The sequence below is a fragment of the Perca fluviatilis genome, chromosome 2 (genome assembly GCF_010015445.1).
Source record: "Perca fluviatilis chromosome 2, GENO_Pfluv_1.0, whole genome shotgun sequence".
NCBI lineage: Eukaryota > Metazoa > Chordata > Actinopteri > Perciformes > Percidae > Perca > Perca fluviatilis.
In genome coordinates this window covers 42,405,925-42,430,542 of record NC_053113.1, presented here as the reverse complement: position 1 = coordinate 42,430,542, position 24,618 = coordinate 42,405,925, and the positions used below count along the sequence as shown (strand labels likewise).

Here is a 24,618-nt window from a genome sequence, read left to right as displayed (position 1 = left end):
AGATGTACGGAGATGTCTTTCAGAATCAGAATCAGAAATACTTTAATAATCCCAGGGGGAAATTATTTTTGTTACCACTCCAGGTGTACAAACAACAAATAAAAACAACATATATTATCAAGACTTTTAACATATATAATAAAAACAAATATACAGTAATAATATATAAAATATGAAAATGTACAGTGTTAATGTGCAAATAGTGCAATAAAAAAGAGAAATGGTTTTCTATGTTGAGATGATTTTAGTGCAATAAAAAAGAGAAGTGATTGTCTATGTTTGAGATGAGATGATTACAGAGAGGGGGTGTGTGACTCGCTGAGGGAGGTGTTGTAAAGTTTAATGACCACAGGCAGGAAAGATCTCAGCTAGCACATCCAGCAACTCAATGTAATTGCCCCTATTGCTAGAGATAGCGCTTTCATCATTGCCACGAAGAGCAAGCTCTTGCTTTGCAAGGAAGCAGGTCGCATTTATCAGATCCATCAATACCTCTCGGTTTTCCTTTACTTTTTCATTGTGGGAGGTTATATTCAGCCTCTTTTGCTCGTCAAGTTCAAGGTCGATCCAAAATTTACCGAACGTTTTCAGCGTGATTTGACACTGGATGTGAGCTGACGACTTTTCATGCTTGGTTAAAGCTGTGGGTAGGTTGTTCAAATCACAGTATCCCGTTGAAGTCCAAACAGTCTGACTCGTTGAAAAAAGCAGGCAGGGATAGCAGTACAGCCGCTGACTGTTAGCACAGCCACATAGCCAATATTTTCTTCCATACCAGTCAATTTTTTACGTCCCTTTTGCTGCAGTAGTCAATCTAAGACTGGCATAGACCTCCCTCTTGCTATTACCTCCTTTTTTTTAAATTGAGCTTGGAGAAATTCCTCAACTCTGTGATATTGGCGGACACTGCTGCTGTCATTTTGACTTTGAATGGCCGCACAAATTTCCAGTAATATCTCGATTTTAATTGGTCCATGTTTGATATGTAACGGAGATGATTACTGGCATAACACATTTACGTGCAAAGGCACAGCACAGTTGTGCTTTTTGCCGTACATGTTGAAGAATACAGTATCGAAGTGCGCATGCGTAACATGGGTTTTTCGCTTGTCATCCGCAATGAATGGACAGTAAAAGCACTGCTTATTCTACCATTTCTTTGTATTTGATAATGCGTAACTGCTACATTTCTCATCGTAACGTCTAAACAATTGGAATAACACACATATTGCATATATAAATAACAAGAATAAACAGTAAAAATACAAATACAAGTTTATTAAATAAAATTATTTAATAGACATTTTTATATTTGAATTTTGGCAGGGGTAGGCAGTGCCTAGCTTGCCTACCCAGACTGCACGTCTCTGCAGTTAGAGCTTGGTGATTGTGTCAAAACTGGGGCAGGTGGACGCCGGGGGGGAATGATGGGAAAAGGGAGGGCAGTAAATTTGGTTCCAGCAGTAACCAGCTCCTTCATCTGGTCAGGGAACTCCAACAGGGGGCAGGGGGAAAGAGGGGAAAGGGTGAGTAGAGAGAGCAGTGGCATGGGTGGGGTATGGGGACCCCCTTGAAAACAAGATAATACATCTCAAGGAGTTCATCCTAATAAACAAACAAATTTGAATATATGGGGCGGTAAAGGAGATGACTCTTCAAAGGTGTTGGTGTTGGTGAGGGGGATAGAAGAGGGGGGTGAAAGAGGGTAGAGCGTTGTTTAGATTTCTCGTCTCGGCTCTGTGGTCTCCCATGGGCAAACATCTCCTCATGTGGGGGCTTTGGTGGGTCTTTGCCATGGTTTGTTATGTCTTCCTTTTGTTTAGATTCCTCTTGTCTTGTGTCCTTGGTCGAGGGAGCAGATAGGTGACGCAGGAAGTAAAGTAGGTTAGAGTTGAACATCTTTACTCCTGACTTGTTAAGATGTCTTGGGTCCCAGACAATGTTGAAATTGTCAATAAAATGCAGTGAATGGACGGTACCTGCAGTTGAAAGCCATGTGTTCAATGCCAACAATCTGCTGAATCTCTCAACTTCTCTTCTGACTGGTGGTAGATGACCACTGATAAACACCTCAGCATTCAGAGAGCTGACTGTGCAGAATTTGGTGACCGCCGTGGTAAACAGATATCATGCTCCGGCCGTGGGCTGTGCTCCTGTGTCAGGCAGTGGCACAGTGGCTCAATAGCCTACTCTAGTGACCAGGTTTACAATAATATGTTTATCCAATACAATGGTCGATGTTGACAAGGACATTTTCAGCGCTGTTTACTCAGTGTTAAGCTGGCTATGTGTTTACACAGAGGAAGGTGGTGGTACGCTGTAAGAAGTAAGGGTATTCAGTACTGGTAAGTTCCGGCCTGTTTCAGGCAATGTTTTCGCCTGAGCATAGGGGTGTAAGAAAAAAATCAATACACTTGAATATCGCGATATTTTATTTTGCAATACTGTATAGTTTTCAAAAAGGCAATATTGATTTTTTTTTTTTTTTAACGTCGACAGTGATTCACGTTTATGTTGTGTTTAAACCCCCTACCGCTAGATGGCTATGCTGAGACGCACCACTAGTATCCTTGCCTAACAGTGCCTACAACATAGCTATGGCTGAACTTTGGTCTACTTTAGCATATAAAAAATTTATTTTCTGTGTACTGAATTGTTTACCTAAAGTAAACTTCTTTGACTTATGAACATCATGTCTTTTTTTAAATTAGTTTTTCTAAAATTATACTTTAAAAAAATCCCAATATATCGCCTTATGCACAGTATCGGAATATATTGCAATATATTGAATCGCGACCCATGTATCGTGATACGTATCGTATCGCCAGATTCTTGCCAATACACAGCCCTACCTGAGCAGACAGACTATTGTGATCACATGAAAAGTTGTTTGGGTTGGATCGAGTCGCTTCATAATGAGCTTCATAATGGACTCCACGTAACCCATATATACCTGTGTGCTGACAGGTTGGCAGAGGAGACATTTGGCTCATATTTGTACAGATATTAGGAATTGGTGATATATGGATGAAAAATATCCATATAGAAAGGATAGGAAAGGGACAGATGGTCAAAATGTGTGACTGTAAAATAGTCACTCCCCCTGCCTCTGTGTGTTTGTGTGTGTTTTCAGCTGGTAGCAGAGGACGTTGACAGTCAGCTGAATGGAGCCGTCCTCTACTCCATCATCAGTGGAGACCGAGACGAGCACTTCTTCATGGACCCACTCCGGGGCGTCATCAAGGTCAACAAGCCACTGGATCGGGAGACAGTGAGGACACACACACACACACACACACACACACACACACACACACTCTCTCACACGTTAAAAGATATAATCAGGATATTAGAGGAGCAGCAGAGGACGTGTACTGTTAGCATTAAAAATAGGGAAATATGTATATTCACTTAAAATGACAGCTGTAGCTTATGTTTCACAAGCTACTTTCTCCACATAGTGAATATCCTGATTCAAGACATTTAGGATTTAGGTTATCTTATTCAGTAAGACTCTGACAAACTAAACTGGCTCTCAAAGTCCACATTAACTAGATTACAGCACAGTTTGATTTTGGCCTTTTTGCAAGTTTCCTACAGCTTTGACGTTCATTAGTTACAGCTGATACAATCAGCCGCGGCGACAGTTCAACCTGAATGTTAAGCCCATTCCCCCGCGATAACAGAAGAAGAGCAACAAGAGATTAAACAAATATATATACATATAGTATATGATAAGAGCTTGCTTAGCATGCTAGCTCAGGGAATATGTATATTTACCAACCTGGAAGTGAAACCCTCAGAACCCAACTCTAAAGTCTCAGATTAATGAGCACTATTCTCATGAAATAATTCAGCTTGCAGCAGCCAAGCTGTGCATGGTCAACAAAAAATCTAGCTTCTTCCTTTGTGTTTCATTCAACTGATATGAGCTCCATCCTCATGTTAGCAGTCCTGGTAAAGCCAGATGTGATGACCATAGGTATTAGCGGCCCTGGTACAGTCCAGACAGATGTGATGACCATAGGTATCAGCGGCCCTGGTACAGTCCAGACAGATGTGATGACCATAGGTATCAGCGGCCCTGGTACAGTCCAGACAGATGTGATGACCATAGGTATCAGCGGCCCTGGTACAGCCCAGACAGATGTGATGACTGTATGTATCAGCTGCCCTGGTACAGCCCAGACAGATGTGATGACTGTAGGTATCAGCTGAGCTGCCTGCCTGCAGCATCAACAGCCAGTGAACTGAGCTGCTGTAGTGAGTGTAGGCCATGTCTGATGGGATGAAGGAGCCCGTTGGCTGAGATGAGAGCCCTGGGAGATGGATCCCTGACCACATGGCAACTAATCACACTTGAATAGTAAAACACGTGCACAAAGCAGCTCTGCATATCAGCTCTTTTATTTTCAGCTCAGAAAAAAGATGGAAGGCATGAACAACCCTTGCCTGCTTCCCCCCTACTCAGCCTTCTTCTTTCTTCCTCATCTTCTGCTTCTTCCTCGTCTCCTTCTCCTCCGCACTGCTTGAAAACTTCAGAAATGTTCATATTCCCATCATAAAGTATTCAAGAGTGCAGTCGATGAGCCATCTGAGCGTGCTCAGAAAGAGTGCAGGGACGTGTGGGGGATCAAAGCTTTAGGATGATGAAAGTGAGTTTGGGGTTATCACACAGAGAGCAGCAGCTTTCTCTGTGGTGTGTGTGTGTGTGTGTGTGTGTAAGGTTAGTGTGTGTTTTTACATATGTTTCCTTCTCTCATTTCAATACTGGTTCCCCCTCCCCCCTTTCTCTCTGCTAAGCAGGTCATAGCTGTTTACTACTGAGGTTTATTTTTCATATGTGCCAGGCAGCAGAATATTGTTTGTTGCTTTTGCATTTCTTCTCGGCACGCTTCATTAGCTGCTTGTTATAAAGCAATATGGAGAAACAGACAAAATATCCAAGGGAACAAGAAGTGTGTATGTATGTATGATTGTGTGTGTGTGTGTGTGGGGGGAATTTAAACTCTCCTTCAGACAACCACATAATTCTATAATCTGAAACTGTGATCCAGTGAGTTTGGAGGAAGCCTTGTCTCTGCCAGTCGGGGGCCAGTAAGGACAAGCTGTGGACACAACATTGACATATTGTCACCTTTTAATATATACCGTAGCTAATGATAAAGTTCATAATGTAACCATGAGATGAAGAAGACATACTTTATAGTTCCCCCAAGGGGAAATTACACATTTTTCACTCTGTTGTTACTTTGTTTTAACATATTAGACACAGGCCTGAAAAACACACACATGCACATGCAGCTATCCATGCACTAATGCAGAGATGTAAGAGTGAGGGGGCTGCCCATTGACAGACGCCCCGAGCAGTTGGGGGTTTGGTGCCTTGATCTAGGGCAACTAAGGCAACCTCTGCAGTGCCCAAGACTTGAACTGGTCTCCGTACTCCGTACTTGGTCCGCACTGGGACTTGAACTGGCAGCCCTCTGGTTCCCAAGCCAAGTCCCCACAGACTGAGCTACTGCTAATCCCCCCAAAAAATTGACATAAGTGGTAGGCCGTACACAAATGCATTGGCCTGTAATTGAAAACGTTAAAAGAAAATTCATAGTTTTGTCCATTATTCTATCCATAATAACACTGTACTCTCCCTGCTGAGATATTGAAAGTCAGTAGTAGTGTACTGTTGGGAGTCAGAAGATCAGCTAGGTTAGAAACAAATCTCCAGGTTAGACAAACTAGTTTCTTCAACAGGGGCCACCAAACCGTTTCATACTTTTTTTTTTTAAATGTTTTTAAAAAAAAAACAATTAATCCAACATATTATTAGCCAAGACATCGGCCTAATTGTGGAAAAGATTTTTTTAGTTTACACTACATTGATGACAGGCTTGCTGGCCTACAGGTACACAGCCTGTCCTCTACTGCCACCATCAGGACACAGATTGCATGTTCCTGTTGTCCAGCATTGTTTTAAATGTGATAAACATGACATCATCTACAGCCATAATCCATTCAATTCAATTTAATTCCACTAAAAATCAACCTGACCAAGAAATCTGTATTTTCTGGCCAAGCTGCTGAACATGCCTTCAGATACTTAAGACTGTCCAATTAAAATCAAGGTTGGGACGATTGGTGCACACGGCTTTTAAAATTATAGGGGGTGTGGGGGAACGATCACCCCAAGAGCTATTTGATGCTTCAATTCTAAACCATGCCAAGAAAATTGTGAGAGACGATACGCATATCTTGAATGATAATTTTAAATTATTACCTTCGGGAAGGAGGTATAGGGTCTTGATGTGCAGGTCTAATCGACTAAAAAACTCCTTTGTTCCTACTGCAATCAAGGCGCTAAATAGAAATGAAATACTGTGAACTGCCTTCTTGTGCTTTTTTTTTAAACTTCTCTTATTTGTTTTAACGGATGCTGTATTGTGTGAATGATCTATTATTGTGTTTTATGCATTTTGATCATGTGTTTTATGTACTTCGATCATGTTGCTTTGCAGGACTAGACTATGCACGGTGTCCAAGACAAATTTCCCAGTGATGGGACTAATAAAGTATAAAGTAAAGTAAAGTATAAGGGTGACATCACAGGTGTTATATCCATTATTATATTATATGTTTTGGTTTTATTTTTTCATGGTTTATATATCTTCCATTGTGTCGGTCCTTGTAGGTTCCCAGCTACTCGTTGGCTGTCAGAGCTCTGGATAGTGGAGTCCCAGCCATGTCCTCCACTGTGATGGTCAACATTGATATCTCTGACATCAATGACAACCCGCCCACCTTCTCCCCAGCCAACCTCACCACTGTCATACAGGTAAACCTAACCATTGACATGATATCACACTATAAATCCAGGACTCTGTGTGTGCGTATGTGTGTGTCTTTCAAACCATCTGGTATGCACAAAAGACAACGTCACACACAGCACACTGTTGCGAGGCTCTGTACAGCGGCGGGGGCGGAGAGTTGCTACATCGCTAGACGGCTCATTGATTGGCTCTGCTACCAACAGAGAGCCTACGAGCCTCTGCACAGCAGAGGGCTTAAAAAAGCGACTAGCAACAAATCTAGTGACTTTCTGTAGAAGAGACTCCAGTATTGTCTGGCAAGCCCGAGCTCTCTTCTCTCTTTTGCGGCCGCCACCGTCACCTCTCTCTGTCTCTGCTGTTCAGTGACTGAGCAGCAGCAGAAAGCTTATGGCGCGCCGTTAAGGCAAGGCAAGGCAAGGGAAGGCAATTTTATTTGTATAGCACAGTTCAGCAGCAATGCAATTTAAAGTGCTTTACACAAGACATAAAGACCCAGTTAAAAATTCATACAAATTGGTAACAGATAAAAAACAGTTAATACGAAAAAAAAAAAAAATGAATACAAAAATGAATTAAGAAAAGGCAGTGTTAAAAAGAAAGGTCTTCAGCCTTGATTTAAAAGAGCTGAGATTAGGTGCCGACCTACAGTTTAGCAGTAGTTTGTTCCAGATGTACGGACCATAGAAGCTGAACGCAGCTTCCCCCTTTTTTGTTCCGAGTCTGGGGATGGCAAGCAGACCTGTCCCTGATGATCTCAAAGATCTCTGCGGCTCATAGTGTAGTAGCAGATTCGAAAGGTAAATTGGTCCTAAACCGTTTAGTGACTTATAAACTAACATGAGTATTTTGAAATCTATTCTTTGGTGCACAGGAAGCCAGTGTAAGGACTTCAGAACTGGAGTGATGTGATCTATTTTCTTGGTGTTGGTAAGGACTCGTGCAGCAGCGTTCTGAATCAGCTGCAGCTGTTTAATAGACTTTTTAGGAACACCTGTAAAGACACCGTTGCAGTAGTCAAGTCTACTGAAGATAAAAGCATCGAGTTTTTCCAAATCCTGTTGGCACATAAGTCCTTTTACCCTTGCTACATTTTTGAGATGATAATAGGCAGATTTAGTTACTGACCTAATGTGGCTGTTCAAATTCAGGTCAGAGTCCATAATTATGCCAAGATTTCTTATTTTGTCTGTTTTTTTAACGTTGTTGATTGAAGATGAGCGTTGACTTTTAATCGTTCATTTTTTGGTCCAAAAATGATCACCTCCGTTTTATCTTCGTTTAATTTTAGGAAATTCTGGCACATCCAATCGTTGGTTTGTTCAATGCACCTGGCCAGGTGTTGTATTGGACTGTAATCTCCGGGTGACAAGGTTATATAAATCTGTGTGTCGTCCGCATAACTGTGATAGTTTATGTTTTCCATGATTTTAGCTAGGGGCAGCATGTAGATATTAAACAGTAGAGGCCCCAGGATGGAGCCTTGGGGAACTCCACATGTCAAACCTGTACGCTCAGATGCATAGTTACCTATTGACACATAGTAATTTCTATTCTTTAAATAGGATTCAAATTAATTAAACGTTATTTCACCAACAACCCATCCACTATTTATCAGAATGTTTATGACTCGGTTAGTAGATAAACTGGTTGCTGGACGCTGGGTATGGCTGAACCCACGGACAGAGCTAGCGTGTTCAATCATGTGTGTTAACATTTACATGAATATTGCAGTTATGAGGCTTATCCCATTTTTGATAATATTTGGGATATGATGTTTACATGGCACACAGATAAATCATGGTATCCATATCTCAGTACAGGCTCGCCGACAGCTGTCTGCTCTGAGCGCATCCACCTCTCTCTCTCTCTCTCTCACTTTTACAAAAAAAATTTCATGATCTGGTCATTATGATATGATAAAAGTACGCTAGGAGCACACTCTCATACACATTACATATTATAAGAAAAGCTGATTTCTGGCACAGTAAACAGCTTGAGCGGGTGGGCGGTTCTTGTGCGTACTATGAAATAGAATCCTGCCAGCGCCACTGGTAATAATAATACTACATAATGTAATAGAGATGTAAAACAATAAAAACTAATCCAGCCTTTGTGGTGCAAAGAGAATCTGATGTTGCTAAAGACTCAGGATGTTTTGCACACCGTGCTCCTCAGATTGCTGACTGCAGAGCTACATCTGCAGGAAAATGACATCACTAACTTCTACAGTTACCAATAACTAACCATTGAAAGTAACACAGATTTCTAATTAGTGGATCTTCTCTTAATTTCTATTTTATATAATTTTAAACATAATCATACAACTCTTTCCATATGTTTTTATTTCTATTCATAAAACAGTTGCCTATCCAGCCCTGCACACTGCATTGCACTGCACACTGCACTAACTTTTCACTGTATCTTTGCTGCTTCCTGCTCCATACTACTCCTTATTTCATAATTATAATTATAATTATAATTAAGGGACCACAATGGAAATAAGCCTCAGGGCTTTATTGTGTTATCCTGACTTTGTTTTGTTTTTAATGTATGGTGCATAGTTGTATCGTATTTTATAATGAAATGGGCAAATAAATTCAATCAATCAATCAAATAATGTTTAATATGTTTGTTTATGTATGCACCTTTCACCATGGAAAATTCCACATAAGTGTACTTATTGTGGCAACAAAACTTTTTCTGTTTCTGATTCTGATTCCTCCTCACCACCATGACTGGAGTCACTCTGTGTCTCAGCATCACCTCAACTATAGGCACTTGACTTGACTAATAACAATAATAATAAACTTTAATGATTATAATATTAAACTTTGATACTTGCATACTGATTAACATACCAAGGCAATAGCAAAATAAAAGACAAATACAATAAATTAAATGATAGGTCTATATTAATGATTTTACGAGTTTAGAAAGTCATTGGGCCTCATTCACCAACCGTTCTTACGAAGAAATGTGTTCTTAAACCCCACTTATGCACATTTTATGAAGATTCTGACATTCACTAATGTTTTCTTATCTTGGATTTGTTCTTAGCTAAGAAAAAAATCTACGAACACTGAAGTGCACTCTTACGCACATTTGAGTGATGACAGTTTGCTCCAAATAATTGGTTACTGCATTTTATTTAATTCTACAGTTGTTTACAATGATAGTCTTTTACTGTAATGTATTTCTGATCATTTGTTGAAAAAAAAAAATCATAGTATGCAAAAAGAGCACAAACACTGCAATTTACATCAGCAATTAAACGGATTAAATCCTGCATTATTTGGTGATTGATCGCGCTATTTATAGGGGCAAAATGAAGTGGTGGAATGTAATGAAGTACAAATACATTTTTACTGTACTTAAGTACATTTTTCACATCAATAGTGCGTACTTTTGACTTTTACTTCGTTACATTTTTCAGCAATTATCTATACTTTCTACTCCACTACATATACAACGTTCTGTTACATTTTCTGATCAGTTTTTCCTGCCAAAACGTCTTCCTGACCGTCACAAGTTTGTCTCACCAGTGAAGTTTGGTTGCCATATAGGGCACCGCCGATCCTTCATCGGCTTCCAAACCGGCTCCGGTGCTCTAGAGCCCGGGCGCCCCTGACCCTCGGTAATACAGCCTCCGGTAAAAGTGAAAATGAAAATGTTTGTTTTTTATTATTCCCGATTTTTAAATCATAGTTTCCATCTATTTCTCTCCACAGCATTGTTTACTTCTCCGCCAGGCTGCGTAAGACGCGTTCATAAGTTATTTATTTGGCTAGACCTCTTCACATCACCTCCCCATTCCCGCTGCTTAACACACTTTATTTGCTTACGAAGCGTAAGCAAATAATATATAAATAAAATAAAACCGTCTTAAAATAAATCCATGAATAAAACCAACATTCCGATTCTAACAACATATTTCCGTTTTACTGGTTAGGATAGGAACTTTTTTTAAAAGCCAGGCCTTGTTTGTGGTAGTGGACATACTACCATTTCAAATCAACCATCTCAGTGCTTCCCAGGAGGTGCCTAGGAAGTGTAATGTCCTTATATGGGAATTTGCGGGGCATTTTCTTATGCTAATTAGGAACAACTGGCACGCGCTTTGAATTACGAAGACATGTGATTCATCAATCCTAAGAACACAGGTGCGAACAATTCTGCTGTTTAAGAACACGCCATGAATCCGACATAGACTTTTCTTAGGGACTTTCTTAAGAACATATTTAAGAGAAAACTTAGGAAGATATTGGTGAATGAGGCCCATTGTTATGATAATAAAGCCGCACACACATTATTGGCCAACATGGCGATAGGTCCCGTGTCATGTCTCTGCTGCTTGGTCCTGGTCCGGCCTCATCTGTCTCTAGCTGACACTGGGATTAATCTCCGCCTTTCCACTACACAGAAGCTGCTTCATTGGGCGCCTGGGTAGCTCACCTGGTAGATCGTGCGCCCATATAGAGGCTCAGTCCTTGACGCAGCGGCTGTAGGTTCGAGTTCGACCTGCGGCCCTTTGCTACATGTCATTCCCCCTCTCTCTTCCCTTTCATGTCTAAACTGTCCTGTCCTGTAATAAAGGCCTAAAAATAAAAATGCCCAGAAGCCTGCAGCATCTTGCTCTAACTTTACTTCTTTTAAACCTCAACTTCTCCGTGCCGCTAGCCTGACAAGCTAGATCAAGATGTTGGGTCTGGGAACTCACCATTGACAGGGCTCAGTCCGAGGGGCGGGATAAACGGTTGTTTTTCAGATTCTCTCTGCACTCATAGCCAACCAGAGAAACGCTAGTTGATAGATTAAACTTTTGCCGTATCCTGTCGGCAAAACTCCAAACACATCTTCCTTTTTTAAGAATGACTTCAGTGCTCCAAGTCTTCCAGAGTCGCGGCCAAAGCCGATTCGAAAGACCGCTGTTCGCCAGCACCATCTTCTTTGTTTTCAAGTAACAGGGAATTCACGCGGAACCGTCACAACTCTGCCGTCCTTATTTTAAGCCCGCCCACCGACTCTATACTCGATGTGATTGGCCTGACCAGAATTAGTTTTTTTCGGGCTCGCAAGCCAACAGAGAGTTGCTAGACTGACCCTGGCTGCAAATTAATTTGCTGCCGCTACGATGCGTCTAGATTTCTGGGCTACCACGCCGCACATTTCTTTTTGATCTTCACAACCTTATTTTCTTTTCGAAATTTTCGGTTTTCTCTGTAATCAAAACTTCAGGGAAGTAAGGCTCATAATTTACTTTATAAATAAAATGTACACAAAGGTGTCTAAATGGAAGAGGGCAACTTTAAAATCCTATGGTTCTCTCCATCAATTGAATGACCGACAAAGGTTGACTCGTGTTTTTGCCCGTGCTCTACTTTCCCTTTTAACTTTTTTTAGCTTTGCTGATCCTGCCCAACTATCAACATATTACATCAAAAATAAAATTCTCTAAAACAATCCCCGCCTGCTTCCTTTTTACTAGCTAAGGTACGACACAATAACATTAAATTGAGACAGATTCATAACCAGTTAAAACTCCTTGCTGCTTTAATAGAGCCCTTTATAAAGTGTAAGTGATGGGGCACAAACTAAACAGTCGTCATTCTGTGCTAATTTTTGCACAGAATGTAGTATGCAGTATTCCAAAGTTTATTTGAAGCTAATATGAGGCTTCAATCATCTGAGTTAGACAAATCAAGTGGATATCATCCAAAGTTGCTTCCCTGGACATTATTCACAGTATGTGCGGAGCTGCAGTGGAGGGTGCAAAGTGCAAGGGAATTGCAAATGGAAATGGCAAGAACTGAGCAAACTTTAATGAAGCAGGGATTCGTTTAAGTCAAACAATTTACCATCTTGGCATCAGGATGTTGTGGAGGGACTGACTACAATGATATATCTCCACAGGAAGTGGCAGGGTTAGTCAATACCAATGACTCAATTATACGAGCAGGTGCATCATTTCTGACTTTGTATTTCTAAGGTACTAAACATTAAATGACTATTCAGTTCTCTTTGAATACATCATGCCAAAACAAACTTCATATTGTGACCAGGCATAATGTATCTCAAAATATGTTGGTCTTTCTAATGGTGTGTTCCCTCCCCAGGAAAACAAGCCAATCGGCACCAGCATCCTGCAGTTGTCCGTCATTGATCAGGACTCGTCCCACAACGGCCAGCCCTTTGACTTCCGCATTCTGACAGGAAACGAAGGCGGAGAGTTTGTGCTGGAGAAAGATGGAACACTGGTGGCCAATCAAGTGTTCAGGAGGGACCTGGCAACTCAATATGTTATTGTGATACAGGTAGAGTATTTAACGTTCACATGTAGAGCCGCTGTAGTCACTCTGCCCTCCATCACATTAGTTTCAAAAACAGTGTTATTGAATCTGTAGACCCATTTTCGTTTTTGTTTCTTTTATTGCGGGGGATGTTTAGGGGGAGATAGCAGCTCAACAGTATATACCACATAGAATAGAACCTGAGCATGGTGGGAGTTTTCTAGTCATAAATCTGTAATAAACATTGTGCTTTGGTTAGGCGCCAATTCAAAATTTGAAAGTTGTTTGAGACTAACAATATGACCACACTGATATACTGAATATCTTGTAAAACACCTTGATTCTGCTGGCAAATATTCACACAAAGTTAGATCTCCTGTTTTTGAAGCATTTAAAAATATGTATTTTAAGTAATTCCCTCTCACACACTTTTACAATATACTTTTAAAGGACATCCGTCTATCAGTTATTACATAATTTATCTTAATTATTTTACATCCTAATTTAAATGATATGCTTTTATCAGCAGGCTTTTTGTGGCAATCATGTTCTCATATGTATTTTAATATAAAAAAAAAGAGTAAACAGACGCACACGGGTTATGTCACGCGTGGCCTCCCTCCCTCCTCCTGAGGCATGAACCAAACACTAAACCATATTAAAAGTATTTAACATAAACATGTAGTTGTAGTCAAGGGGGTAAGCCTCTCTCCACAACGGGTACCTCCTATGGCACCATTTTGATGCTAACAAGCACTCACCTGCCGTTAGCATTCCATTGACTGCCATTCATTTTGAAGTCACTTTGACAGCGAATAACTTTACATCTGAAGCGTTTAAAGACTTTATCCGTCCATTGTTTATTTTTAAAGAAACACGACAATGTATAAAAGGCTCCATTACCTTGTATCTCACATTATGGCTCCGTAGCAGACGTTTTTGTAAAAATAGGCTAATGATTGTGTCATAACCACGCGACTTACTGTCAAATAGTAGAGGAATTACTGTATAGTACAGGAGAAGCTCGCAGGCACTTTTGACTTACATTAGCTGTTTAAGTTTAATTACTAATGTTAACTAGCATGTTAGTTAGCAATAATTAGCCTGTGCCCATGTTATCTCCTTACATATACCTACACTCTCCATCTCTGCAAGATTGGGAATGATTGAGATTTCTCTTGGCACAGCTACCAGAAGACTTACAACTTTCAGACAGGTTGCTCACGTCACATCTACGTCTTCAAGCTCAGTTGGAGGCTGCTCAATAACACTCAGCCCTCACTGGAAAAGTGCTTCTAATATCCTTCACTGGTCTCCGTCCAGAGCAACGGGATCTGTTGGTCCATTTATTTTACTGTCTGGTTGTAGTCCTATTTATTATTTTGTTACTAATTCTTTAAAAGTCACCTGAAAGCAGAAAACAAAGTATCTGAAACTCACATTTTTATAGAAAAAGACACCCAGACCCCCGCTTTGGTTTCAAAATCCTCCCTATTTTTGAGGTCTCACGCCTGGCAAAGTCTGCCAGCAAGGGCGGTGGTCGGAGCACGAATATAACCAAGGAAACGGTTGCTAGCTAGCCAGTCTATGGTCCTACACTTCATCTAATGAACTTCCCGTGTTCTCCGGGTCCAAACACATGCGGGTTAGGGTCATTGTTGACTCTAAATTGACGTAGGTGTGAATGTGAGTGTGAAAGGATGTCTGTCTCTGTGTCTCGCACAGTGTCCACTGGGATCAGCTCTAGTCACCATGAATAGTATAGGATAGATGGATGTTATGTGAAAAAAGTAAATATGTCACCAAATAGAGATGTTACCAAGTCATTTCCACTGTCCTCTTCTCCTGTTCTTTGACATGTCTCTTCTCCGTCTTTGTCATGATGTGCTGTCTCAGGTGACGGACTCGGGGAAGCCTCGGCTGTCCTCCTCCTCCGTGCTGACCATCAGGGTGATCGAGGAGAGCCTTCACCGGCCAGTGGCGTTGCCACTGGAAGTTCATATCGTCACTATGGAGGACGAGTTTCCTGGTGGTGTGATTGGCCAGCTGCATGCCACCGACGCAGACCCCTATGATGTGCTGACCTTTGGCCATGCCCCTCCAGCTCAGCGCAGTCTCTTCAAGATCAGTCCTCGGGACGGCAAGATCATCGCCCTGGGGGGGTTGGATGCAGGCAGGTACTCCCTCAACGCCAGCGTAAGTGATGGCCGCTTCGCCGTGCCTGTGCCCGTGAGTGTGCATGTGGAGCAGGCCACCCTAGAGATGCTGCGTGAGGCGGTGACGGTGCGCTTTGAGAGTGTGGCACCACAAGACTTTGTTGCGTTGCACCTGAAAAGTGTGTTGAGGGTTCTGCAGCAGGCGGCCGCATCGCAGCAGCAGGACACGCTGCACCTGCTCAGTCTGCAGCCAGTCGGCGGAACGCAACAACTGGACATGCTCGTTGCCGTGGAAACAGCAGGGGGCGGGTACTACAAGGCGGCCTACCTCACCCAGAAACTGAGCGCGTCCCGGCGGCAGCTGGAGGAGGTCGTCCGTGTGTCAGCCATCCTGGATAAGAACTGCTCAGGGCTGGAGTGTCGAGGCGCGCAGTGCGAGCAGAGCATCAGCCTGGACTCCCACAGCCTGGCTACATACAGCACGCCACGGCTTAGCTTCGTTTCTCCACGCTTCCACCGGACCTCGCGCTGCACATGCACTGGTCAGTAAAGTTAATTTGGTGTGTTCCAGAAGAGAGAGCCTAAGTGAAAAGTGGAGCTTCTGTATTTTGTTCCAAAAGAGCAGAGCCTCAGCAGTATGTTGTGTGGCTCGCTTCATACGTCTACATAAGCACGATAGTTTTTTGAAAAGACGATTAAATATTACTGTTAATTTATTAATTTAAGTTTTTTTTCGGCCTTATCAAACCTGGCCTGATAGAAATACTGTAGGTGGAAGAAATGCTTCACAGTTTTAATCTGTGTGCACAGTTTATTAATGCATTCACTGTTCATTTCTTAGTGCTGATTTTCAGATTAATATTACATTTTGATCATTTTGCAAATAGTTTTTTAAAGATATAAACTTTATATTTCCTTTCTTGTGTGTGTGTGTGTGTGTGTGTGTGTGTGTGTGTGTGTCCAGATGCCAGCTGTGCGGTCCTGTCAGAACAGTGTGAGGACCAGCCTTGTCCCGCAGACATGCAGTGTGTTGCAGTTGAGGCCAGCAGAGGGCGCTACGCATGCCAGTGTCCACCAGGCAAACTGGGAGAGTGTGCAGGTGTGTGAGCGAGAAAAAGACAGGAAACACACAAAAATATACATACAGTATACATACTGTACCTGCATTACTCTGGAATATGATTCATTAACCCATGCCTCTGTGTGTGTGTGTGTGTGTGTTTATGTGTGTGTGTGTGTGTGTGGCAACAGGCCATTCATCTCTGAGTTTTTCAGGTAACAGCTACATCAAGTACAGAGTGTCTGAGCAGCTGCAGACGGAGCTCAAACTCAGCCTCCGCATCCGAACACTGCAAAGCAGAGGGATCATTATGTACACACACGCTGAACCCTGCACCATGCTCAAGGTACACACACACACACACACACACACACACACAGGTGCTGGTCTATGCTCTGGCACTTCTTTGCTCTGTGGGCAAGATCCTTCAAAGGATAAAACCAGTGTATATCATAAATCTTTTTTATTGGAGTTAAAGTTATTATAAGCATTAGGATATCATAAATGTTTACATGTAACTTCATGTATAAATATGACAGATATTTCAGACTAGTCCTTCAGTGCAGTTATACACAACCATGGATGCTAACTGAGTCTGGAAACGCCTGTTTATGCTGGTCAACATTAAAGTTATCTGTGTTCACAGTTTTTTTGAATCCATTCATTCTGTTCATTTGTTAGTGCTGATTTTCGATCAATATTACATTTTGATCTTTTTGCAAATAGCTTTTTAAAGAGATAAACTTTATATTTCCTGTCTTGCTGTCAGTTGATGTTCTTCATGGTAGTATGGTAGTGAAATAAGTGTGTTTCCTTTTCTGTCCTGTGTGCGCGTGTGTGTGTGTGTGTGTGTGTGTGCACGTGTGTGTGTGTGTGTGTGTGTGTGTGACCAGTTGGAGGAGGGGAAGCTGTGGTTCCAGCTAGCCTGTGGCCTTGGCAGCGGCGACAGTCCTGACATGTTGGGCATCTCTGGCCGTCGTATCAATGATGGCAGCTGGCACACAGTGGCACTGGAGCTGAATCACAACTTCAGCAGCCTGGCGCTGGATGACAGCTACGTTGAGCGTCGCCGTGGATCACCATTCCTCCAACCCCTTCCTCCGGACAGAAGCATCTACTTTGGAGCACTGGTCAGTCCATGAGAAGCCTCACAGTGCCAGACCTATGTCCACAGTGCCGTGTCAAACTTTCTATCTGGTAGACGCTAGAATGCTAGTCAAATATTGAATTTAGTTTTTTTTACCATGCCAATTATTTTGACATCCAAGTCTGTACATTGCTGCACTGCCAGTTGTTGTTCATGTGGGGCACACAGCCTACACACATGGATTGTCATTGACATTCATCTATGTTTTCGCATCCCAAATAGGTTGTTGTATATTAGAAAGTGGTTAACATGTGGAACTGGTCTGTGGTTGTAAAGTCTACATAAATGATAACCAAAACTGAAAATAAGAAAAATATACTTTACACAGAAATCCCTGTTCGGATCATACCCCGGTTTAGGGATGGTGGTTCGATGTGAGTTCGGTACAGCGGAACGCATCCAAATGCAGAAGGATGTGTTTCTTTTCATTTATTTTAAAATGGCAGTAGTGCAAGTGTCAAATACAGACACAATCCTCTCGCTGGGGACTGAGGTAGTTTCGCCCACTGGCAACTTTGGTAAACTTTTTTTATTTCTATAAATAAGGAACACTTTAACCACCTCTGCATTACACTGTATGTACACTGAGCAAACACTTTCCCAAAGGCAACAGCTCACAACAGGCTATAAAACTGAAAAGCATATCTTATTATATGAAATAGAAAATAGAAAATATGGTTTGGTTCAATAGGAATACACAAACCATCACAGCCCTGGTTACTACTATTTTTTTTAAGATACATTTTTTATTCAATTTTTCATTTTAAAACAATAACAACAGAACAGATAAACACAATTGAACAAGATCAACCCCCCTCTCCCACCCCCCACCCTCCGCGGTCACCCTTTGCTGTAGAGAGCTCAAGCATAAGTATGTCCAGAAAATACAGCAACCACTGTTTAATACAAAGCGAGTGGGGGGGGGAGCCAGCGCTGAGCTATCATTTTCTTGGTCGCGGTTGAGCCAGCTAACCAAATTTTCTTTTGTCTCCCAAGCAGATGTAATTTAGAGTCGTCATTAAGTAACAAAACAATCGGGTCAGTAGGAACATCCTATCACATCAGATGTTATTGATGTTGTTTTATTCCAAAACTAATGCACCCATTCACACTCCCAGACCGTGTGCAGGAAAGTTCCAGTTTGTTCAGGTTGACAGAACGTGCAACAGGGAGTAGGAATGACTTGAGGAGTCCAATATGTCCTGTGCCATATGTTGAAGTGGATCTGCTGGTGATTTGGGTTCTTGGAACAGTTGGAAATGTTGTCCCTGGTTACTACGTTTAATGTAACTACAGATTTACAGCTTGTTCAATACACATTTCTATCTTCAAACAAGAAATGTAGAAGAACATTTACAGCTGTATATCTTTGCTAGGGTTTTGTTTTGCACATTTAAGACCAAGCATATTACACATTGTGCTTGATAATTATCCAAAGTGATAGGAGACAGATATAGTAGCCTGGAGCCATGCAAATCTGCTAGCTGATGTTTGATTTGCTCTGGAATATACTGTACGTATATATACTGCTTTTTAGCCAAGCAGACCCTGGGCGAACCAATCATAACCTAATATAAATATACTATATATATATATATATATATATATATAGAACCCTTATATTAGGTTATGATATATATATATATATATATATATATATATATATATATATATATATATATATATATATATATATATATCATAACCTAATATAGGGGTTTACGACGATGATTGTTGGGGAAGCGTCACTGTCCTGTAGGGCCGCCGAGTGCAACGCACCAGGTTCACCAAATTCAGATCAAACTAGGCTCGTGATTACATATCAGTGACTTCTCTGTTCCTGCGGTGCCATCTGACTAGAACCATATTTTTTCTGGCTTGAAAACGGACCAAGCACCGCCCCAACTCGCATGTGTCACTCAGCACTACGTCACAGGTTACATTGCTCTGATTGGTTGTTGGTCTATTCAATTGTGTCCAGGCAATTTCATCTGGAAATCTAAAATGACTAATATGCATTTGCGAATTATTTTGGTAATGCCAGGCTGTAGATGTAGCCTGACATGAGCAAATAATTACTCTTAGTAAAACTACTGGTTCTACCTCCGTCACTGCCACACATGTAGTAACAGAACATGTTGATGGAAACTAAACAAATTCAGTTCAAAGCAATCTACTGTGTGTGTGTGTGTGTGTGTGTGTGTGTGTGTGTGTGTGTGTGTGTGTGTGTGTGTGTGTGTGTGTGTGTGTGTGTGTGTGTGTGACAGGGTATCTGTGTAATTCATGTGTTCATTTCGGATCCTTCCCTTCCCAGGTGCAGCACCCCAACTCTCGTAGCCTCCTGGACCCCCAGAAGGACCCGCGGGTGCTGGAGGGTTTCCAGGGCTGCCTGGACTCGATCATGCTGAACAATAACGAGCTGCCGCTGCAGAACAAACGCTCGCGCTACGCAGAGGTTGTGGGCCTGACGGAGCTGAAGCTGGGCTGCATCCTCCACCCTGACGCCTGCCTGCAGCAGCCCTGCCGCAATGGGGCCAGCTGCAGCAGCCTGCCCTCTGGTGGTGAGCCCCAGGGAGCACAGCCACTTCACACTGAACAACAGCGCTTTGTTATTAGATTGAAAATATTTCAGGAATTTTACTTTAACAATTTAATTCAATTGTTTGAAAGTATGAATTACTATTTACCAAATATTGATTAAAGCCTACTTTAAATACTGACAAACACTGAGCGTTGACTAGAAAAAAATGCATGGTACTTTGAAAAAACTGCTTTGTTCTAATCGACAACAATATCAGAGCAGGCCAAAATCATCTGTGTGTATGAAAACACCCTCGGACCCCAGAGGGATTATTACAGTAAGTACTTATATTGGTACTTGGTATCGGCGAGTACCCAAATGTAAGTACTTGGACTTGTACACTTAAAAAGTGATATTAGTGCATCCCTAGTTAAAATAAACAAAATATGTAATTAAAAAGTGTATGTAGCAGATACAGTGTGAGCATACAGGGAACACGCCACATGCTCCTCACATATGAGCAGAGTATCCCACTTCTGTCATCACACAGCACTGTGTCCCTGATGTGTGCTGTTCACACAATCAAACAAGTTTGTTCCACAGCCATTTCTTGGCTGTATTTGACCCTCATTTCAACCTGGTTTTAACATCTGTCCTGAGTGAGCCAATCACAGGGTTTCCGCGGGGTCTTACAAAGTCTTACATTTTGAAATCAAAATTTAAGGTCTTAAAAAGTCTTAAATTTGCTAAAATGTTGTGTCTAGGTCTTAAATTAATGTTAAACAGGTCTTAGTTTTCCTACATTAATGTAATGCTACCTCTAACGCTCATTGAAATGATCTCACAACGCTTAAGAATGTTGGTTTTTTTATTACGTGGTTTTTTTTTTGGCAGTAGCGCCAAAATCGAAAAGTGGCTGATGGTCAGCCCCTGGCAGCACATGCCGCTCATTACAGCGACATTTGCTGGTGGCTGATGGCATATGCCATTTTGACAGCGCCATAAACCGAACCACTGGCGGCACTGGCCACTCACTACACCGACCTGTGCCGGTTGTGTTCCACCAGCACACCGTTTAACGGCATGTGAACGTGGTAACGTTAGGCAACGGTCAGTGAAAAACTGTTAAGTAATTTAATATATGCTTGCAGATGTTCCCAAAGTACTAGAGCTAACATGATCTAACATGGATATTGTTAGCCTCGCTACCGTAGTGGCTTATTCCCACAGACAGTATGCCATAAACCGTTTACGTTATTCATTAAAAGTGGCCTTATGGGGAATAATAAATTACGTTATGCCATATGTATGCCTGGTTAATGCTCCGAAATGTGGAGTTTTGTATGATGGAATTTGTGATTGCGTTCTACTATTTAATAGGGATGCACGATATTGGATTTTGGCCGATATTCGATATGCCGATATTTTCAAACTCATTTTGGCCGATACCGATGTATATGCACATTTTTCCCCTGATATACTGTTCACTTTAATTCTACTGAAGAGAAATCCAAGTATCTCTCTTGTACTACCTTTACCTTATTACAGTCATGTGTTGTAGATAAGGCAATACACAAGACCAACAACATTTGATTCTACCATAAATGTATCATTTTACAAATACACATTCACCCCTGAAAAATAGTTAAATTATTTAACTTGGAGGAGAATAAATTATATGCCAGTGCCACATTTTATTTTTAAGTTCAGACTTCAAACTTCAGTCCTTAGGAGTAAAATAAATAAAAATACATTTTCAAATAAAAAATTTAACTCCTCTCCTACTTGAACAGGTCTGCCAAATGCCTTACATCAGAGGCAACGCTAAACAGCCGTTCACTGTCAACACGTAGCACGACATGCACTCGTTCTCTTTCTATTTTCCATTTCACAAATGTATTATCAAATGCAGATGCAATTGCAGCTGCTGTGTGAGAACCGGAGCATTCCTGTGAGTGTAGGTCGGACAGCTTTTTTAAGGGTGAAGTCTTCGTCTATCCACTGGGCAGTGAGGCTCAACATGCTAACAGGACTCGCGCTTGATGTCCAAATGTCCGCGGTAAAGCTAATGTGACCAGCGCCGCGAGGAGCTTTTCAATGTGACTGCCGACAACACTCTGGAGATCAGATAACGGCACATCAGAAAAGTAGCGCCGGCTAGGCATAGCCTGGGCATAGCATACCGCGGCTCCACCACGCTCAACGGCTGGTTATCAAGAGCAATACATTCAAAATTCAACTTTTACCTTTGGGTGGTCGCTGCTGTATTTTCTAGCTTTGTCAAAGGACTGAAGTAGAGGCTGCTGATGGGTTTTTGTCGGCGTTTTTTCTTCTTACTTTTCTCGGCTCTTGAGATGCGTAATCATATTTGTAGTGTGGAACACGCCTCCTCGCATTACTTGTGCTTTACAAGTACTGCATATAGCAAGTTTGTTATCTGTTTTACATTCGAAATACCTCCACACAGCCGACATGTTGGAAGTTTAAGTTGCTGGCGCTCATGCTACGTTCATGGTCGTCATGTGCGCATAGTAAACAAGCGAGCAAAGAAATACAAATATATGTATAATTATACAGTCTACTGGCAGTACAGGCACAAGCCAATCGACATGCAACCAACAGCCAGTTCTGCTGAGCATCAGGCGGCTCCAGTCCCGGCAGTATCTCCACACTGCCTAGGCGAGACCCACACAGCAGCTCCGCAACTCCTCCATGTTGCTTTTGGATCAGAGACAACAGAGCAGAGGTGCTCTGGGTTGGGTACCGAAACCAATTGGGTGCCAATATGTATCTACCAGACCGAATAGCAATGCGGATTTCGGTACCACTAAAATACCTGTGCTGCTCTCTGGTGCTCTAAAACAGACATCAGAGGCATCAGAAGCATTGCTGCATGTTTTTTGTTTTTAATGTTGTGATATACGTCTTAAATTTCATTCATAATGGTCTTAAAAAGGTCTTAAAAAGTCTTAAATTTGACTTGGTGAAACATGCAGAAACCCCCGAATCACAAGTGGGCATCTCTAAATATGTGTGTTTCCACCTGGCAGCAGAATGTGTCTTCAAATGCGTCCTCAGTGACGCAGTGTGTCAGAGCCATAACCTTGTGAGCCTATGTGTGTGTGTGTGTGTGTGTATGTGTGCGTGTTAGGGGTGTGCCTCTCCCTTATAAGACGATCCGATACATAGCTATCATGGGCTACGATACAGTTCAGGGACGATACATTTTAATCTGGAACGATTCAGTGCGATTTGATTCGATGTTGAATTGATTTGGTGTGATACGATTCAATCTGATTCAATCTGATAGATACAGTTAATATTTGTTTAATGTAAACACATTCATTTTTAATTAAAATAAGCCAATTCTATAAAAGAAGCATTGCCTACCTTTAAATAAATATATAATTTATAAAAGGGACCAGGGAATATTAAAGCTAGGACATGCTAGTAGTATAACTTCAACTTAATTAGCTAGCCTTTTATAACCAAATAACATCCATATCAGCTCCATGTTAAATGAAACAGCCTCCTTGCTGCTGTAATCTGAGAGAGAGTAACTCAAACACAGGTCCACGTTACACAGCCATTGTGAGCACTCCAATAATAATCATATTACAGTTATTATACACATATAACTGATAGTGGAATTTAATGCTAATGTAACTGAACATCTTAGAAAATAAAAAATTTAACACACCCAAATACATATCTATATATATATTCATACCAGTCCAATTTACAATATCCACCATGTATTGCTCTGTCCACTAACTCCAAAAACCAAACCTAGCAGTCAGCATGTTTTTTCTGCAAACCCAAACAAAGGCACTGATTGGCTGATACCTGCCACCACGAACATGAATGACTAAGTTTCACACCGCAGCAGCTTCGTTGGATTGACAGCAAAGCTATAGTCAACCGATCGTCAGCGTCGTTGTTGTTGTGTGTGTGTGTGTGTGTGTGTGTTTGTATATGTGTGCCACTGACTGCTCTGACTTCTTGATGAAGTGTCTCTCCCCTCCTGTGTGTGTCTGCAGGGTTCTCATGCAGCTGTAACCCCCAGTACACCGGAGGGCGCTGTGAGATGGAGATAACGGCGTGTTTTCCCAACCCGTGTCAGAACGCTGGCACATGTAAGCCCATCGGCAACGCCTTCCTTTGCAGCTGCAGGAGAGGCTTCAAGGGCCTGACGTGAGTTCCAGTCCAAACACACAAACTGAACTCAAAGTCCTTCAGGGGTCCAGTCACACACATTCTGTTTTGTTACACACCTCTGGCAGTATCTAGACACTTTGGTTATTTGTTCAGGTTTGGAGACATCGGCCTCCACCCCAATACAACAGAGGTGAACGATCACATTTATAAGAAATGAGAGAAAGAAAGAAAACATCAATGGCTGCAGTCCAATAGTTTTAGACCCACGTCAATAAACATCTTCTGTGGCATAAATACGTAGCAGAGTATAAGGGCAGTCAGGTTCTCCTCTCACAGCTTCCTTTTAAATTCTCCTTCACATCTTTCCTTGACCTCATGATGTTTACCATTGGGGTTAAGGAAAAGTGGGTAGGAAAGGACATAGGATGTTATTTTTTTGACAATTAGACTGCAGCCAATGTG

The 24,618-nt window shown here is 41.7% G+C and overlaps 1 protein-coding gene across 8 annotated transcripts in view; it reads left to right on the top strand.

The window, feature by feature from the left end:
* fat3a (FAT atypical cadherin 3a) overlaps positions 1-24,618 on the top strand; it is a 228,673-nt gene that overhangs the window by 191,418 nt on the left and 12,637 nt on the right. For all 8 annotated transcript variants that reach the window (XM_039791128.1, XM_039791121.1, XM_039791097.1 and 5 more), the window contains 9 exons: positions 3,134-3,271; positions 6,689-6,832; positions 12,941-13,138; positions 15,011-15,812; positions 16,235-16,369; positions 16,522-16,676; positions 17,224-17,460; positions 19,792-20,038; positions 24,039-24,192. In XM_039791128.1, the coding sequence (XP_039647062.1) occupies positions 3,134-3,271; positions 6,689-6,832; positions 12,941-13,138; positions 15,011-15,812; positions 16,235-16,369; positions 16,522-16,676; positions 17,224-17,460; positions 19,792-20,038; positions 24,039-24,192 (2,210 nt within the window). The remainder of the gene's footprint in view (positions 1-3,133; positions 3,272-6,688; positions 6,833-12,940; positions 13,139-15,010; positions 15,813-16,234; positions 16,370-16,521; positions 16,677-17,223; positions 17,461-19,791; positions 20,039-24,038; positions 24,193-24,618) is intronic.